General features: G+C 41.3%; 1 protein-coding gene across 2 annotated transcripts in view; it reads right to left on the reverse strand.

Annotated features, from left to right (window-relative positions):
- The window catches only part of LOC138481406 (nicotinamide N-methyltransferase-like), a 354,748-nt gene that overhangs the window by 106,532 nt on the left and 227,618 nt on the right, over positions 1-20,598 (reverse strand). For both annotated transcript variants that reach the window (XM_069613544.1, XM_069613543.1), the window contains exon 2: positions 6,426-6,633. In XM_069613544.1, the coding sequence (XP_069469645.1) occupies positions 6,426-6,633 (208 nt within the window). The remainder of the gene's footprint in view (positions 1-6,425; positions 6,634-20,598) is intronic.

Raw genomic sequence — 20,598 nt, forward strand, 5'->3', positions numbered from 1 at the left:
CTAGGAGTGATTCTTCTGCTCGAAGAGTTGGTGGAAGGGCATTCCAGTGAAGAGGCGCTAGGTAGGGGAAGCTGGCGCCTCCTGCTCTAACTCTTTTTACCATGGGCACTGTTAGCATATTTGAGTACAGTGTTCTTGTTGGCCTGGTTGAGGTGGATGGGTGAATCCTTTGTGATAGGTAGGCAGGTGCTGAGCGATGTATGCACTTGTGGGTGAGAGTGAGTGTTTTGAATATTACCCGTTCTTTTATTGGGGGCCAGTGCTCTAGCTTTCTGGTGGGGGTGATGTGCTCTCTTTTGGAAATGCCTTGGGCTGCACGAAAGGCGCTGTTCTGGATGACTTGCAATTTTTCCAGGTTTTTATGTGAATGTCCCTAGGAAGAGTACATTGCAATAGTCCAGCCTGGCGTGGTATGCTGCTGCAGAGGCAATGGCATTCACTTGTCTGGTCATAGATAGGTTAGAGTCTAAGTAGACCCCCTGAGTTTTCACTGCGTCAGATACTGGGATCCTGATAGAATCAATGGTGAAGTGACTGAACTGTGTGTCAAGATTTTTGAGTGTGTCAGAGGATACTACTAGGAGGAGGTATGTCTTGTCAGAATTGAGGCATAGTCTGTTAGCTGCCATCCAAGCTTGGATACAGGGAAGGAGCAGGTAGAGTTTAAGGGAAAAGTGATAGTGAACATGAGTGGAACCAGGTGAAACTTACCAAGTAGACAAAATTCCTAACTTTTCCATTAGAGCATGAACATCTGGTGAGAGTAGTGAAAGTTAGGAAGTCCCTGAGCGAGATAGAGAGCTTGCTTTCAGAGACAACATCAGAAGCTCAAGGCAGTCAGTAGCGGACAACAATCTCTACCACTAACCACGGGCTATGGACACCTGGGTTACGGCAGAGGTTTGTTGGAAGGTGAAAGGGAGGGACAGCAATAGACCCAACAATAAAACATCCTTGAACCATTCCTTAGTAATTTTCTGTGCCATCTGGGACGCATTACTTGTTTAGACTGAAATTTGGTACAGCATCAGTGACTCTAATTTTCTGGTCTATGAACATTTTTAGACTTGTTGTCCTTTTGTTTGCTATTGGTTGTCTTTTTATGTCCATTCGGTTTGTTGTGGAAGTAGCAATTCAATCTTGACAGTTCAATTGCTTATAAAGTTCTAATTGGTCTCGATATGTGTTTCCCAAAACAGTTCAGTTTCAGTGATAACTGATGGCGTTTCAGTGCTTCAGTGCAACTTTGCTATTTTCCTGAATGCTCTGCAGAAATGTCTGCATGTGTCTGCTGTTTGACAGATGTTGATCTTGTTAATACATGCTATGAATTTCAATTCTTGTTCACTTAAGGTGAGTGTTCCATTGCTTTCTCCTTAATCTTTCCCAGGACTTTGGTTGCCTTTATTCCTTTAAGATAAGCTTCAAGTATTGCCACTGAGGCAATTCTTTGTTTATATGTTGTTTAGTCAATGGGGTGAGGTTGTATCTGTTGTTTCTCCTACAAGTGTTATGCTTTTGTGCAATTACAATACTAATAATTACTTTTGCTTTGCAGTATAGGAGCATGTTCAAGTTTGTGATTGAAATTCCAATTAATGAGTTTTAAAGCTGGATTCTTCTTGTGCTGTTGAGTCCTGATAGTTGCTGTGATTGTATTTGTTTTATTCCATTTCATTTGTGATATTAGCTGAAGTACTTGTCCTTTCAACCATTAAAGTTATATCATGTCACTGGTCACTTGTAGGGTGTGGCTAACTTCCAATCTGCTTCTGAACACTTATCCCTGACAAGTACAAATTCATAGCATCTTACCACTCGACAACGCTGGGAAGGATAGGGTCTTCAGCTGTCTTCTAAAGACTAGTTGGTCCTCTGGTCTTTTTAAAAGAATGGCTCATCTGATGTTTGTTCAGATGTGAAGACTGTCTGAAGCTTTTCTTGCATTCTATGCATGTGTAGGGCTTCCCTCCAGTATGGGTCCTCTGATGGCTTTTCAGATGAGAACTGACTGAAGCTTTTCTTGCACTATGTGCACTTGTAGGGCTTCTCTCCTGTACGGATCCTTTGATGGTATACCAAATGTAAAGCCGATTGAAGCTTTTCATGCACGCTTTGCACTCTTAGGGCTTCCCACCAGTATGAATCCTCTTATGAGTTTTCAGATGGGAAGAGTGGCAAAATGTTTTCTTACATTCTTTGCACTTGTAGGGCTTTTCCCCAGTATGGCACATTAAATGTTTCCTCGAATAAAGATGTTCTTGCATTCAGTACACTTGTACGGCTTCCCCCCAGAATGTAACCTCTGATGGCTACTCAGATCTGAGGAATGACTAAAGCTTTTTTTGCATTCTGTGCACTTGTAGGGCTTCTTGCCAGTATGGATCCTCTGGTGGATTCTCAGAGCAGAGGTCCGACTAAAGCGTTTGTTGCACTCTGTGCACTCATAGGGTTTCCCGCCAGTATGGATCCTTTGATGATTTTTCAAACTGTAGTAGTGACTAAAGCTTTTCTTGCACTCTGTGCACTTGTTGGGCCTCTCGTCAGTATGTATTCTCTGATGGCTTTTCAAATTAGAAGAATGACTTAAGCTTTTCATGCATTCTGTGCACTAATAGGGCTTCTCACCAGTATGAATCCTCTGATGAAATTTCAAATTACATGTGTGATTGAAGCTTTTCTTGCACGCTATACACTCATAGGGATTTTCCCCAGTATGGGCCCTCTCATGTATGTGCAAGTTTGAGATGTATGTGAAGCTCTTCTCACACTCTGTACACTTATACGGTCACTTGCCCCTATGAGATCTCATGTGTTTCATTTGACTGGAACTGTGACTGAAGAACGTGTGCAGGCAAATGTTCCCTGCAAACTCACCCCTAAACATCTGCTAACTTAATTGTTTTTGCATGGAAGGCAGTGGCACGGAGTCAGGATAAAATGGGAAAAAAATCGGATTTAGAACTCAGCCCACCACCCCAAGATGGGAGGCCAGAAAAGAAAATGAAAACCCGATTTATGAACAAAAAGGCACAATCGGATTTTACTTGTTAATCGCACAGCAGTTTACAACCGTGGTGGGACAGCTAGAAAAGAAATTTGTGTTGCTACACTCGAGAGATAAGAAAGCTTACAGACTACTAAGCAGGGCACCAAGGTAACATGAACACAAGGTAGGAAAATCGATTTTGGGCAAGAAAGAAATGCAAAAGAAAACACACATGGCAAATGGGAATTTTATTATCACACGGGATTGGTGATGACCGGCAGCCAAGAAAAAGGCTTAGCTGTCAAAATTGGAAATCAGTTTCAAGGAGAAGGACAAAGGCACATAACGGATAGGATTCTGACAGAAAGGGATGGTTCTCAATGGGACTATGGTTTGGGTGTTTCTATGGGACAGATGCAAATTAGGAATTCGTGGGAACGCACACAGTACACGGGGAAATTTGTTTTTTGTTACTCAGAGACTAATTCTATGGAGGCTATATTTTAACAGCTATAGTTATTAAAGAAAGACACAAAGCGTAAGGGGGTTAATTTTGAATTTTAACCAGCTCACACTGTGAGTTTCCTTATAGGGAAATTAATTGATTTACTTCAAAATGATACTAAGGACTCATACAGACAACTTAAAGACTTCTAAAAGGAATACACTAACATACGCAGTCTAATACAGATTTGTCTATGGAAAGGTGAATGGATTATACTGGCAATTTGGGACTTTCAATGGGATTTTCTATGGGAAGCAAGATTCAACAGAGAGAGATATGCAGTTTGGGACAGGGATTATTTGCTACTTACAATGTAAGCTTGAGTTTGGGATTCTGGAAAGCCAGCAAGGTCTCTGGTCACTCTGGAAAGCTAGGCCAAGGGATCTGGTCACTCGCGAGTGCAAGGCCAAGGAATCTGGTCACTGCGCTCTCCTGGATGGGATTCTGGACAGCTTGGCCAAGGTCTGGTCACTGCGCTCTCCTAGATGGGGTCAGCTAGGCAAGGTCTGGTCTCTGCACTCTCTTGGATGGGATCAGCTGTCTCCTCTCCTGTCTCCCTGGATTCTTGTATGTGTCTGGATCTGGAATCTGTGTGTTTTTGCTGTGGATGGAATTCCTTGTGTGTCTCTGTGTCCCTCGTATATAGCCCAAATGACATCATTTATTGTACAATCTGTGGGGAAGTACTCTGGGATGACTCCTATTCTGGGACAGGACAGTCTACCATTCCCCTCTCTTCCCCCTGTCCCTGTTAGTTCAAGGAAAAGGTCATATTTTTTCTGTTTGCATTTACGACCTTTCTTTGTCTCTCAAGTCTACTTTGTTAACAAAAATGAGTTATGGATCAAAACTTCAGACTCATACTCACCACCGCCATAAGAAGTAGATATGCGGATTCAATGGGTCACAGGGAATTGAACAATCAGATCGCTGACTCTGTGCGAGGTCGCATCGCCCTTTGCACATTTTTGCCCTTTTCATGAAATGCATAATAGTTAAAATTATGCCAATGATTACACATGTTCATAATTACATTTTTCATCTGTGCCCCAAGTTTGCTATTTGTCCCATTTATAAATCAGCCAGAAATGCGCCTTTCTTGGCCATTTCAGTTCACAAAGTGCTAGAAACATGCGCTTGGTCTCTTTACATCCATCTAAAAATCACATGAAAAACCAGCATAATACAAAATGACTACGGATTCAGGGTGTTGGGAAGAATGTCTTAAAATGAAGAAGTCCTTTAATGTCAATGGGGAGGATTTGTCACATATGGGGCGGTGCTGCAGACCCTCACAGCAAACTGTCTCCTCCTGGCTCGGCTTGCAATAAGGGACTTTTATGACGCCCTTTGAAATTTGACAGTTCCTCCTTCAGAGTGGGTGCTGGAGGAAATCGCACTTCTTGTTCACGCACTAGCCACACTGGCTTCCTTTGTCCCCTCTTCCAGTACTGCCTGCTAACCTGGTAGAGCAGAGAATCCTCAAACTCTCGGCCACCTCACATGCCATTGTGGACCGGTTCACTTATTGGTGCAAGTTTTCAGTGGGAGGCAAGGCTTGCAATTGAATTCTGTGACTGAGCCAAAAAACAGTTTTACTGGTTTCTAATCTTTTCCAAGGTAACCAAATCTTGTGGGGACAAATATAATGTGCATTGTGTAGTCAAACCCCACCAACACATATTCAGACATTTCTGTGCAAGCAAAAGCTGTCATTCAACGGCTGACTTATAAAAGATATTATCCCTTAATTTACATAGAACAAATTCACGCTTGTGCAGGCCTTTCATTTAAAGTTTCAAAATGCGGTTCTGCATGTCACAGGATTGTCTTTGAATTAGTCCTTTGGAGGGCTTTTGCATGCACTGTTGGTTCATGGACACAGAGGGATACTGCACAGGATTTCTTTGATTTTGACACAGAAAAGAGAAAAAGCCACTCTATTTCTTTCCTTTGCAGTAATTTGAGCGCAATGGTTCACATCAAAGGGAACCAAAGCTGTGTAGGGTTGTAATGCAGAAACCCTTGCCCCTCATGTGATTTATCAATGAGACAAGGCTGTTTTGGCTGTCGTGCATACTTTTTGTTCTCCAGGTGTAAGAAAAACAGACGCAGCGCCGTTTTGAAGGCAGGGCATAACTTCTAGTTATGCAGATGAAAATGAAGAAATTGCAGGGCCATTTTTCAATGCAGTGTTCAACTACTAGCCACACATGTGCCAGGAAGACAAAAGCACAGCCGTTTTGGAAGCACTGTTTAAATGCGGTTTTAGGTGAAGAGGATTTCTGCTTAGGGCCTTAAATTCACCCCACACACTGTGTCAGGGACTCATAGACACAAGACCCTGTAAAAGTGGAGCTTCACATTGGCAAATGCCTCAAAGTAGTGGTAGGTTTGTGGTGGCTAAACCAACACTGTCAAGGCCTCGAGATGGCAATGGGTTCACAGTGGTGAAAGCCTCTCTGTGGTGGTTGTCTTGCAGTAGCAAAATCTCACAGTGGCGAAATTCAAAGTGGCAAAGGCTCACATTGTCAAAATTCAAAGTGGAGAGATGCAAAGGTGGCAGAATGGCACTGTTCAATGTTTTAAAACCTCATATTGGGAATATTCAAAGTGACAAAATACAAGTGTGGCAAAATCTCACAATGGCAATATTCAAAGTGGCAAAACCTCCTAATGGCAGAATTCAAAGTGGCAAAACCTCACAGTGGCAAAATACAAAAGTGGCAGAATATCACAGGGGCAAAATGCAATAGTGGCTAAACCTCACAGTGGCAAAATACAAGAGTGGCAAAATTCAAAGTGGTAGTAAGGGGCTCTTGACATGCTGCAGTGTGGGAGAGGAAAGACACTCCTCAACTATGGAATTACAGAGATATTCTCCCATATCTCATGAACAAAGATTGAATATGAATATTGAGAAAGAAATACCTGTTCCCTTCAAGCTCACAGACAGTCTTCACAACGGGTTTCCAATCAAATGCCCCAGATTCATTTTTCAGCCACTTCTCCAGCTCTTGTCGACTTTGTTTGCTGTAGTCAGTGGCAGTAATGTTCATGAAGGCTTCACAGGCTGAGAGGAGTTGATGGATAGATGGGCCAGACCCAATATCTATCAGGGTGTCCCCTGATAAGCCACCTAATGGACAAAAAAAATCAGCAAAGTGAACTAAGTGTTTCTGCAATCCCTATAATAGATACATTATGAATCCACACTTTTACACCTCCACGCTCCCCTACTTAGACCCGAGACTGGCTTATAAGAACATAGGTCTCGTTATAAGTAACTCCTACTTTTAAAATATCACCTAATTATGAGTCTCATCCGATATTTACAAACCTCTCACGTTTCCCCATTCCATGTGTGGAAAAGTAAGCCACCCAGGTCGTTATTTTCTTGGAATTCTGGGACAGAGGGTCCTAAATTTAAAATTCCAAACTACTAGTCCCAGAATTCAAAGAAAAAAACAGAACTTGGTGACTTTCTCACACATGGAATTGGGTAACCTGAGAGCTTTGTATACACTGCATGGGTACATAAAGAGACATAAAATGTCCGCAAATGGTTAAGTTATGAAAGAAAAATCAATTTTGCCATTTTGCTTCGGGAAAAAAAACATTTGGAAAATCATTGAAAGATATGCAATATTTATTTTCAAAGCACCCTTTTAACAGATGTAAATACGCTTTGCTCCTTTAAGAACGTAAAAGGAATTATGTATAATTAGTTTTTCTCTTAAAGGTACATTATATCATAGGGTAGTTGCCATTAAGGTAAAACCTTTTTGCATTGACTTTTCCAAAAATTCTATTGCTAATATTTTCTAAAATAATCTGTGGTGTAGATCACTTTAAATCAGGCATTGTGGTGTAAATTCGTAAAGCGGTTCAAACGTTATTAAGAAAACTAAAGAATGCTGCTTTCAACATACTGCCATTCATTTTGCCATAGAGGAAAAGGTGCCTCCACTGAACACCGCAGCGCAAAAAGAAATGTACTCAAGAATATATTTGGAAGAGGGAAAGGGGTGGATCCATATCAGGCTACAGTTGTGATGGGGAAAAGATGATCACATTTACAGTGGAGGAGTTAGGGTTAGGCTGGGGAGCCTGTTTGAGCCAGAACCTTGTTTACATACCGAGATTCCCACATTAACATCAAAAGCTGCGCTTGGAAAAGAAAATGCATCACAAGAACCGGAGATTGAAAGAGGGTAATGGGAGAGCGTCAGGGAGGAAACACAGTAGGGGGAGTGGAGGGACCTCCAAAAGAGGAGAGGGACACATGGTGAGTGGCAGTGGGGAATAGGATACTTTTACATTTTTGGGCGTTTTCCCGTTACCATGAAAATCAGCAGACATTTGTTACCAAGGGAATCCGCACACCCTGTGGGAAGTATTGCTGCAGGAATAAGGGATGGTATTGATGGAGCCATGGCTTTTTACCGCAATAAATTATCACAGGAATAAAAGGAATGGGGGAAAAAAGGGGAGATTGATCAATAGTGCTTGAGCTTCTTGGCTTCGACCATTGTCTTTTTATCCTGGACAGAGTTGGGCTCTGCCTCTATTTAAATCATTTGTGCAATATGTATAGTCCGCACAGCCAAAGGTTGTGGCCACTGGCCATGGGGTCTTGAGGCTGCCAGCCCATGGCCTTCTCTCTTTTATTAGTAGTTGATGCAATATGCACAGTGGCTACAGTGAGCCATTAAGGAAATATAGCATGACAAAAGCCTTGAAATTCAGTAACAAACTTTAGTTAAGTGGGTGTTAAGATGATCTGATTTATTGCAACACAACCCATGAAATTCTGCAGGTGTGTAAAGTGACAGCCATTTTAATTAACCACCTGTTGCAAAGCGTATGGGGACATACGTGGCATCACAGAAAGGATTAACAGTGAGATACAAAATGACATCATATGGGAGATCAACAAGAAGACGTTGAGTTAATAATGTCATCACTTCGCACAGCCACAGAATTTCAAGGGTTTTGTTGTGATAAATCAGATCATCTGAACTCTAACAACATTTTCCATAGTATACATAAAGCTGAAGCTTTTGCTGGAGAATTCCTCAGAAAGCTAAGTGAAAACTCTTGAGATTTCCAGGTATTCTTCTGTTCAATAAATGTGCACATTGAACACTGAAACATTCAGCCATTCTTGCATAGATCATAAGTCATAAATCGACAATCGAGCAACTCAACAAGCGAAATAAGAACAAACTCGTTCTTCTCTTGCAAAGATAAAGCTGCCACCGGGAGGCAGGAATTGTGTATTACGTGTCCTAAGGGTGCTTGATTTGTAATTGTGTGTTACTGTAGTCTCGCGTAACGTTCTAGGGGAGTAAAAGGTAGCAAAAACATTTCGCTAATCATTCTAAATGAAAATATTTGGAAAGGTTTGAAATTCAAGGCTGCTGATCGCCATTCCACTCCCACAGAAGAATGTATCGTATTTGAAGGTTGTATTTCTGTTCCTGGCCAGCCTTAAACACTAAACACATCACATGAGGGCAGTACATGAGATACTGTTCTTCTGGGTGTACAGATGCGCATTCCATATGTGAGAGGATGTTCAGTTTTCATTGGCACTGAGGTGTAGTTAATGATGTATGCATTCATTTGTCATTCATTTATTGGTTTAACATAGTAAACCTTACACAATTATGCATACAATATAAAAAAGTGTCAAATGCTAAGAAGCAAGACCAATTCAAAACACTATTATATACTATCAGTTAAAACATTATTACCATCTCTAGGCAATGAGGTTAATTCGATATAAAAACGTAGTTAATGCTATTGTTAGGAGCTCTTCTTTTCCACTAGACATTCTTTGTCAAAGTTCATAGATAAAAAGCCATTTTCATCATGTACAAACCCCCCAAACATAGCAGTGCCTACATTTCTTAAATTGGACATTGTACCGGCGAGATACATAAAGATTCAGTAGTATGTGGCTGTTTCCAGTAGGGGCAATTGGACACCAATCCTATTGTTTTAGTACAGATATATATCATATAGATCATATAGATATAAATATATACAGAAAAAAAGAGAAAGCAATCCGTGAGGGATAGCCGCGTCCCCTGCACACTGTCTAACAGGCCGAACGGCCTAATGGAGTTGATAATCCGAAGATTATTTTGAAAGTTTATGAATTTCTTTATATTCAAAATACAGAAGATTTAGGAAAAACACATTCAATAGACAATTAGTGATCATCAACAGTAAATTCTGTTATTTATTTGTGTTTTCAAGTGCCCAACGCGTTTCGAGTCGAAAAAACTCTTCATCAGGGGCGACATATTCATCAAATAATTTCTATAAAAGGAAAATTATATACAATATATTAGTGCTTTAGATAGACTTAATGGTGAACAAAATCTAACAACAAAATCACATTTGTTATGAAGACAGTAATTAGCTTAAACATTTTAGCTGTATTGGTGGGTAACACATTCTATTGAAAAAAAGCCCAACATTACCCTAGTCTTTCCACATTCACCAAGTTAGTGTGATTATGCCACATATGTGTCTATATAGAAAATAGGTAGCTGCCCCTATATTTTGCCTTTGGCGCAGTGAATTTTGGGGGGATAATTTATTACTAAGGAGTGCAAATTATTGTGCTGCATTGATGCAAAATGACCTCTTACCTTGAGTTATGCTAATAACCAGCAAGGACTCAGAGGGTAGACGATTGTGTATTGTCCACTAGGCTCACGGTAACTAGTTCTTTTAAATCTGTGACCAATGGGGACCGATGGCAGAAGCGAATCTCTCAAGCCTAGAGAGAAGGAAAGATATTTTATAACAATGTATGTGAAAAGCTTTCTAAAAGAAAAAAATAGGCTTAGAGCCCAAAGTTAAGTGCGTTTACTAAGTAGTTTTAAAGTCCGGTCTAAATACTCACTTCGATTCACACCAGCAATCTAGGAGGAGTTCAGGAGCCGTAGAAAACGGCAGTTGAATGAGCCTCTCTCACATTTTGCGTATTTTTATATTGTTAAGTGTTATGACGTCACTCGCGCATGCGTTGGCGGCGTCACGCTTACGCATGACGTCACCCGCGCATGCGCGGAGTGATGTAAACAATCCCCCATGTTGTGTATGAATTAAAATGCAGCATTCTACCATAGGCGATCCATATGCGGAAGCAACGATATCGATTTTTAATTATATGGCGTTACTTAGTAAAAAGTGATGGCCGTAGATGTGTATTTCTAATCTAAAATTTGAAATAGCGGTAATCCGTGAACCTCGATATGGGCAAAAGTGGGTCAAACGGGCTAATGATTAGGCTTTTGTACTAGGGCAACTGAAGAGAGTAGGTTGCTCTCTGAATTGTGATGTTATGTAATTATAATTTGTGTATATATCATCAACAATACTGTCGTGGAAACTTTGTTTAACACATTTAGCATTTTTCAGACCCTTATAAACGTTTCTTAGTTAATCAGTGGAGCATAAGGAAAACACACATTTCAATCACAATGACATAGCAGAATCCAAAAAAGGATAAGGTTTTGAATGTAAAGAATTAAACCGAAAATAGCTTCTAAAAGACATGTCATTGGTTCGGAAAGTTATATCTAGTGTAAGGTTGACCTATGTGAGTGAGACTAAGATGGCTACCTCCTTGTGGTGGGAGTTCATAGGAATGGCCCTAGAAAATAGTCCTCATTAATTCCCAGGGGTGTCATAGCGTCCAATTTGTTGATCCAGAAGAGTTCTCTTTGTGCAAGCTTTTTAGGAAGATTTCCACCTCTACTTGATGGTCGTAGGACCTCCAAAACCACAAATCTCAACTGTGAGATATTGTGTTTTTTCTCTTCAAAATGTCTATAGACTGGGGATTTGCAATTTTTGGTCCTGATGCAGGATTTATGCTCCGTCCATCGGTCTTTAACTTTCCTGTTTGTTCTCCCCACGTAGTATATACCGCATGGGCAACGTATAGCATAAATTACATTCTTGGTATCACATGTTGCAAATTGTTTTAACGAGATTTTCTTGCCGTTGTAGGGGTGTCTGATATGGTCTCCTTTTATTACATTATTGCAATGTTGGCAATGTAGACATGCAAACGTACCAAGTTTTTGTTTACTGAGAGTTGTCTGTGATAGTTGTTTTGGTTTCTCTGCCTTAATCAGTTGATCTTTCAAATTTCGCCCTCTTTTGTAAGCCATCATAGGTGGATCCGGGAAAAGCTGAGCAAGCGTATTGTCTGATTTAATAATGTCCCAGTTTTTGTGTATAATTCTTTTGATCTGATAGCTTTGGCTTGAGTATTTAAGTGTATGGATTAATCCCTTCTCGTTCTTCTTTGGATGGCCTTCCAATAGTGCATTTCTTTCCTGGGTTTCTGTGCGTATTATGGCTCTTTCTACCACTTCCGATGGGAATCCTCTATCCAAAAATCTTTGTTTCATAGTGTTATATTCTCCCTGGAGTGTATCTGTTTCTGAGGTGATTCTTTTGAGCCGTAATAATTGGCTGTAGGGTAAATTGTCTTTCAAATGCTTTGGATGGTGGCTTGTGTGGTGAAGACAACTATTCACATCCGTCGGTTTTCTGTATAATTTAGTTTTAAGTGAAGTCCCTGTTATTTCAACAGTGACGTCAAGAAAGTTCACATGTGGTTTGCCGATATCCATAGTGAAACCTATTCTTGTATTACAGGTATTTAGAAATTTCCAAAACTCTTGTAGTTCTGTTTCTGTGCCTTTCCATATCCCGAAGACGTCATCTATATACCTCTGCCAGCATTTGATCTTATTCGTCCAGGTTGGATTGTCCAATACATAATGTTTTTCAAAATGATACATGAAGATATTGGCGTAAGATGGGGCCACGGAGGACCCCATTGAGGTACCAGAAATTTGTAGGTAGAACTGCCCATTGTGTCGAAAATAGTTATTGTAGAGTATGATGTTAATTAACTCCAGTGCCAGAATCTTGTGGATTTTTACTTGTCTATTGGATAATAAAAACCATTCTAGAGCTTCAATTCCCTCGGAGTGTGGAATAGAGGTGTATAGACTGTTCACGTCCATGGTGAATAGTATCAGGTTGTCTTCTGTTAGTTGTAATGTTTGTAAAATTTTCAAAAAATGAGTTGTATCCTTAAGATAAGTCGATGTTGCTTGGACCAATGGTTGTAGGGCTGTATCTAGATAGATAGCAAGAGGTTGAAATATACTTTCTGTCCCGGCCACAATTGGACGAAATGGTGGATCTCGAAGGTTTTTGTGTATTTTCGGCAGTCCATAAAAGACCGGTGTTATGGGATATTTCTGTATCAAAAAGTCAGCTGTTTTATCTGTTATCCAGTCCATCATGAGAGCCTTCTCCACAGTTGTATTGATAATGTTAGTTATCCCAAGTATTGGGTCACTATCCAGTGGTGTGTAGGTCCTAGTATCTTGTAAAAGTTTGGAACAGCCTAAATCATAGAGGGTTGTATCCATTAGTACCAGAGCTCCGCCTTTGTCTGCTTGTTTGAGAGTCAAGCTGCTGTCCTCTGCCAGTTGTTTAATTAGTTTCAGTTGGTGCTTGCGGATGTTCTGTTTTTTAGGCTGGGTGTACTTCAATCTTTTAAGGTCTTTTATGGTTTTTTGTTTAAATAGATGAATCAATGGGTGATTGACCTGCGGGTAGAAGTTGCTTTTATTTTTCATTTCTAGGTATTTTGATTTTGTTCTGGTTTGCATGTTATCCTCAATGTTATTAAAAAAGACCTTTAATTCCATCTTCCTTATAAATTTAAAGAGGTTGACTTCTTCTTCGAAGAACGTAGTGGAGTTAGTTGGTATAAATGAAATACCCAAATTGAGTGTATCTATTTGGGCCGAGGTAAGAGGTTTGGAAGAGATGTTAATCACCAAATTATTCTTTATTTCTTTTTCTGGCGGGGTTTTCTTTTGTCCTCTTCTGGTTTTCCGTCGCCTAAAAAAGGAATCTGTGGAGTGACTACTGTGGATCCACTGGTTGTAGCTTCAGATAAAATATTAGAAGCTGTTGTAGCACTTGGTATTTCTTCGAGTTCCCCACTAGTTACCTCGCTGCTTTCTGTATGTTCTTCTACTGCTGCTGGTTGCCTAGGTGGTCTTCTTGGTACTGGTCGGCTGTTTGTGTAAAATTCTTGCCAAGAGTAAACGATGTCCCGAGCGTAATCCAAAGTATCCCTACGGAATTTTCTAATTTTACGCTGTTCTATGTCCTGTTTGTAAGATTCAAGTTTACTGTTGGTATCTTCCAGAATCTGTTTGAGTTCTGTGTCTGTTTTTAGTTTGGAACAAATTGGACGCTATGACACCCCTGGGAATTAATGAGGACTATTTTCTAGGGCCATTCCTATGAACTCCCACCACAAGGAGGTAGCCATCTTAGTCTCACTCACATAGGTCAACCTTACACTAGATATAACTTTCCGAACCAATGACATGTCTTTTAGAAGCTATTTTCGGTTTAATTCTTTACATTCAAAACCTTATCCTTTTTTGGATTCTGCTATGTCATTGTGATTGAAATGTGTGTTTTCCTTATGCTCCACTGATTAACTAAGAAACGTTTATAAGGGTCTGAAAAATGCTAAATGTGTTAAACAAAGTTTCCACGACAGTATTGTTGATGATATATACACAAATTATAATTACATAACATCACAATTCAGAGAGCAACCTACTCTCTTCAGTTGCCCTAGTACAAAAGCCTAATCATTAGCCCGTTTGACCCACTTTTGCCCATATCGAGGTTCACGGATTACCGCTATTTCAAATTTTAGATTAGAAATACACATCTACGGCCATCACTTTTTACTAAGTAACGCCATATAATTAAAAATCGATATCGTTGCTTCCGCATATGGATCGCCTATGGTAGAATGCTGCATTTTAATTCATACACAACATGGGGGATTGTTTACATCACTCCGCGCATGCGCGGGTGACGTCATGCGTAAGCGTGACGCCGCCAACGCATGCGCGAGTGACGTCATAACACTTAACAATATAAAAACACGCAAAATGTGAGAGAGGCTCATTCAACTGCCGTTTTCTACGGCTCCTGAACTCCTCCTAGATTGCTGGTGTGAATCGAAGTGAGTATTTAGACCGGACTTTAAAACTACTTAGTAAACGCACTTAACTTTGGGCTCTAAGCCTATTTTTTTCTTTTAGAAAGCTTTTCACATACATTGTTATAAAATATCTTTCCTTCTCTCTAGGCTTGAGAGATTCGCTTCTGCCATCGGTCCCCATTGGTCACAGATTTAAAAGAACTAGTTACCGTGAGCCTAGTGGACAATACACAATCGTCTACCCTCTGAGTCCTTGCTGGTTATTAGCATAACTCAAGGTAAGAGGTCATTTTGCATCAATGCAGCACAATAATTTGCACTCCTTAGTAATAAATTATCCCCCCAAAATTCACTGCGCCAAAGGCAAAATATAGGGGCAGCTACCTATTTTCTATATAGACACATATGTGGCATAATCACACTAACTTGGTGAATGTGGAAAGACTAGGGTAATGTTGGGCTTTTTTTCAATAGAATGTGTTACCCACCAATACAGCTAAAATGTTTAAGCTAATTACTGTCTTCATAACAAATGTGATTTTGTTGTTAGATTTTGTTCACCATTAAGTCTATCTAAAGCACTAATATATTGTATATAATTTTCCTTTTATAGAAATTATTTGATGAATATGTCGCCCCTGATGAAGAGTTTTTTCGACTCGAAACGCGTTGGGCACTTGAAAACACAAATAAATAACAGAATTTACTGTTGATGATCACTAATTGTCTATTGAATGTGTTTTTCCTAAATCTTCTGTATTTTGAATATAAAGAAATTCATAAACTTTCAAAATAATCTTCGGATTATCAACTCCATTAGGCCGTTCGGCCTGTTAGACAGTGTGCAGGGGACGCGGCTATCCCTCACGGATTGCTTTCTCTTTTTTGCATATGTTTCCAGCCTAGATACCAAGGCTGTGTATTTTCTCCCCTGCACCTTGAACTCTGTAATCATTATTTGGAACAGTCCTCATTTTACAAATTTGAATTGTTATTAATTTGGTGTGCAAGTGTATTTACCAGTTTGTGTTCATAAATATATACAGATCATATCATATCAGATATTGGTAATTGCACCCATGAGCCACAAATTCTGCCTAAAACGTAAAAATTGGGATCTCCATTAAGCATTTGGGAATTTATATGAATATCGCGGGAAGGGATGGGGAAGCGTTTTTCTCCCAGGGCGCAGTTTCTGTATAATGTATGCCTCTTACTGATTTCAATAGTCTCACAGCAATCCTTTAAACCATATTTGCTTGTCACTTCTGTGGGGTTAATCGCCAGGATTTCTGCCTGCGTATAAATATACAATAAACTAGCTCTGCTTTTATCCACATAATTTAAGATCACCACTGGTTTTCCCTCATACATTATTTTCTGAAAATAAATAAAAAATAACTCTGGGAGGAGTGACGATTAGTTTATAAAACAGTAACATTTTCCGCATAAACCAGCCTTCCAACAGAACAAAAACCAAGTGAATGTCGGATGGTGACAACAGGCACACAACTGGGAAAGGATAAGGTCTATTTTTCCAAGATCTAAATCACCAGCCAAATGGGATATTTCCAGTCCAAACAGTAAAGATGGAATTACTTTGGACTTACATAAATTCATAAGTGGAGTTATTGGACATCTACCATATGACCTGTTGATGTGTTTAATTTGGGAAACAGAGATGCCTTCCCTTTTAGGTTTACCAATATGGACTTTTTCTAAACTGTGGCTCCTTAGGTAAGGTCCAAATATATTAGATGGATCACAGGTTGTGGTGTGCAATTGCCAATCCTCCTAGTAAAACCATACGGTTTACGATTTGTTTTGGAGAATCTTATTATTATGGTTTTGTTTGAAATCATAACCAAATCATTATCAATTGAATATTGTTGGATAGCGTTAATCAAACATTTAAGGCCCAACTGAGTGTGATCCAAGGAATGAGATCTCTGCATCGGCAAGCCAGTAGATCTTTAAAGTATACAAAAACGATGCAATCAATTATCGAGGCCCAAGCCAAGCAGTCCCCCATATCGGATACAGAAGATTAAGCAGGCAGGCAGCCAAGAAGTGTCCCGTCCGAAAAGCTCTAAACGTGGGGAACTCCTTTGACGAAACGCCCTGCTGATTTAGTCTTATTTGAATCTGTGTGGCTGAGTGCAGGTAAACAAGGATTTTGAGCAGACCATCTAGGATCTGCCATTTCACTAATTTATTCCACAATAGCATCTGTTTCCAGTATCAAATGCTGTGAAAAATCCATACACATAGCAAAAATAGCAGGGGAGTGTTTCTGCCGTGCTCTTTTTGAAGTACATCCATGGTGAAGCCATTTAATGTGGTGCCAACTCCCATTCTGAAGAAACCGGTCTGGAAGCTTTCTAAGCATCCTGTTTGAAAAGCCCATTCTTCTAATTTGCATAGAATCATTAAGGCAACATTTGACTATCTGTTTCCAAAAATGCTATGGGATGATACTTTAATGGATTGTCTACATCTCCCTTTTTATAAATATTATTATCACAAGCTCCCTGTCCCTGGAGGATAGCTCAGCAGCAACGTTCTACCCCTGGAAACAAGACGACACGAAGCACCACAGGTTCGATCCCCGGGTCTGCGCGTTATAGCAACTAAGACATATTCCTGTAACAGCTTTATACGCAACTAAGACATATTCCTGTAACAGCTTTATACGCAACAAAGACATATTCCTGTAACAGCGCCTCGATGCCCCGGGCTGTGTGAGCTCTTTAAAAAAGCAAATAAAATATAAGAAACAGGTAGAATAATGAGAGTTTCCCTAGTATTGTGAGTTTTGCCCAACGAGAACATATTTTTAAATAAAACAGGATGGATGTCCATAAATCTGGGGCATTTTTAAAGACAAGATTATGTAGTCCATTTGGCCCTGGGGCACTTGAATTAGAGGCTTTCCTTATATAATAGCCAAAACCCTCCAGATTGAAACTAAGAGACCATTTTGATGCTATTAAAGCTGTATTCATTTTTTGTTTTCATTGTGTGTACAGTTGTAAATAATTTGTGCCCCATGATTCCTTAGACATTCCTTTGAGATGGATTACAGTGTAATTCAACTTGATTTTGTCCCATCCCATTACGTGACTGTTTACTGGAATCCCAGTGATTTGACCGAAGGGGAAATTATCAAGGCTGAAATATCTGAAAACGAAATGTTCGAATTACCAAAAGTTCGAACACTTTGTTTTTGGACATTTCAGCCCCGATAATTTGCCAAAAAAACACCTCCCGCCCCCCTCCCCACACCACCAACATACACAAACCCCACTTACCTTCACCTTCACGCTGGTTCCTGCAGCGCCAGTTCCCTTTCACTTCTGTGATTGGGAACTGGCGCGCTGCAGGGTCCTTTTCTTTTTTTCTTTTTTTAAACGGACGGCTGCAGCCCCCGTTATTTATTATTTATTTATGTTTTGCCACGGACGGCTGCAAGGGTGTCCCCCGCAGTCCCCGCTCACTATACCATAAAGTATAGTGAGCGGGGCAATGCGGGGGACACCCCCGCAGCCGCCGTTTTTTTTTTAATGCTACCACCAGAGGATCGAACTTTTGGTGTTCGATCCTTTGGTGGTAGCATTTGTAGAACTTTTGGTCGTTTTTGACCTTTTTTTCCGGTCATTTCGACCTAAACGGTTTACTGAGGATGGTTTTTACCATAGCTTCTGCATCCGTCTTTAGAAGAACATGATGATGGCCTTTAAGGCAGTGCTTATAATATTGGCATGATAGAGGCAACTCTTCTTCATTATCACACAAAGGAATCAATGCATTTTTAATTTGTCACACTCGTAATGGAGATCTCATTTCTTGTTTTGAACTAATTCGTCATGACAATGAACGTTGGATCTAATAATTCTTGATGTCAATGGCAACTGTTTTATATGGTTTTGGACATAGATAGAAAATCGTCCAAACGAGTTCCTCCATTTTCTTCCCCACAGAATTATGCTTAAAAAAGCAGCGTATTCACTATCAAAAATAGTTGGATGTGATGCATGCCAAGTGATCCGATTCATTTTAGGACATTTTATTAAATGAGTCAATTTAGAATTCCCTTTACCCCTAATCTTTAGTTTAAAGTTCACTATCAGCATATCATGGTCACTCAGATCCGTTTCTTGAACTGAAAAGTTTACACATTCTCCAAATAAACCTGGGGTTAGGACTGTGTAATCAATGCACATGCCCAATTTACCACTTCACCATGTGTTTCTACTTGGAATATCACCCTGTAAGGTACCATTAACCATTTGAAGATCTCACCCCTGTAACAAATTGGTCCACTTTTTACCATTTAACAATGGATCAAATAAAGTCGATTTACTCCGATTTTCGGGCCCAAGTTCCTCATCTAGAGTACTTTTGTTATTAGAATTGAAATCCCCAGTCATTATAATGTCTCAATTATTCAAATCATGTGTAAACATTTAAAAAATAGATAATATGATGTCAAGAAAGACCTCTAAAATGGACTGTGAGGTGTTCCAATAAGTATTTAATAGCACAACATTTCTAGTCATGAAGCCGTCAAATATCAGCCTTAACTGCCAAAATGCCATAGTGAGAATTAGAAATTATTTCTTATTTAGTAACACAACTATTTCCAATGGCGATAAGGTCGGCTGATGGTCGTACTCCACATGAGCATATTGCTAATGGCTAAAAGATACCATCAAACACAAACTGCCTGTAAACATAATATAGAACATTTTGGGGGCGTGGCTTGGAGCCATGGCGGCTTGAGAGGCTCTCTAGGAGCTCACGACTTGTGCCACGCAACCGAATATGCAGCACTGTTGAAACCACGTTCTAGAAATTGCAAACGGGCGAGGCTGGTTCCCCATATGTAGGTGCACAGTTGGGGGCACTTTCAGCCCTCTGTTGCCCTGGGCTTGCAAGATAGCTGACACGAGCAACCTCTGCTACACAGCACGAGCCTCCAAGATGACAGGCCTCCGCAGCCAGAGATCGGACCCAGACACCCAGCACTAGCAGCAGCCTGCCGGCATGGGTAGCAGTGACTTCTCCCCACACAGGTGCGAGCTTGACACCTGAAGCAGCCTTGACCTGAGCACAGCGGCTCTGACGTGGGAGGCAGCACGGAGGCATCGCAGACAGCCCAGGATAATAGCCCAGCATTAAGGAAGCAGCCCCCCCCTCCTGGCTCTCAGTAGGGGGAAAGACGCCCAGGGCGCCCGCAGGCCCACCACAGCTACAACTGCAGTGACAACTGCTTCCCCCCCGCTGGCGGAATGCAGAGACAGCGCCGGGAGGGAACCCAGCTAACTCACTCGCTCCTCCAGCTGAGACTCTCCGCTCTGTCCATCAGGCCGGCCCAGGGAGCCCACGGGTGCCTGATGAAACCCCAGCAACACCAGCAGCACATGGCAGCCAGCGCATCAGCCGATGGGAAGGAGGGGGCCTTGATCTGGTGAGCCCATGCAGCTGCTTCCACCTCCCTAGCACCAACCGCTTGCACCCTTGCCCGGGCAGACCCTCGCTGCTCCCTGGTGTGAGCAAAGGTCGCGGGCAGAAGGAGCATCCTGCAACCTGCCACCAACCCACCACGACAGGTCCCCCTGTGGGAGACAGAGAATTGATCGCTGCAAGGGGGAAAACTGGAGCCTAGACTCTTAGACTCTGGCACTACCACGGAATGAGGTTGGGCCACTTGGAAGACCTGAGCCACCCGCCTCTGCCCTGGCCCCCACCATCACCCATGGGGAGGATCCTCCCTTCTGGCACCGCTGAAGGTAGGGCGGAACGCACCGCATAAGCAACTAAGGCCTGACCCCCGAAAGCACACCCCTCGGCAGGGCCCAGTGGGCTCCATCGGGTCTGGCTTGGGACCCCTACGGCTCACCTCCCCCGGCAACCCACACACAGGGCCGGGTGGCCCCCAAGGGGATCTGAGGCCCCCAACAGTGCCCCAGCCTCCCCTTCCAGGCGCCCAGCACCACCGAAGGAGTGACTCCA

This window comes from Ambystoma mexicanum, chromosome 5p (assembly GCF_040938575.1).
Source record: "Ambystoma mexicanum isolate Mex_15411 chromosome 5p, UKY_AmexF1_1, whole genome shotgun sequence".
NCBI lineage: Eukaryota > Metazoa > Chordata > Amphibia > Caudata > Ambystomatidae > Ambystoma > Ambystoma mexicanum.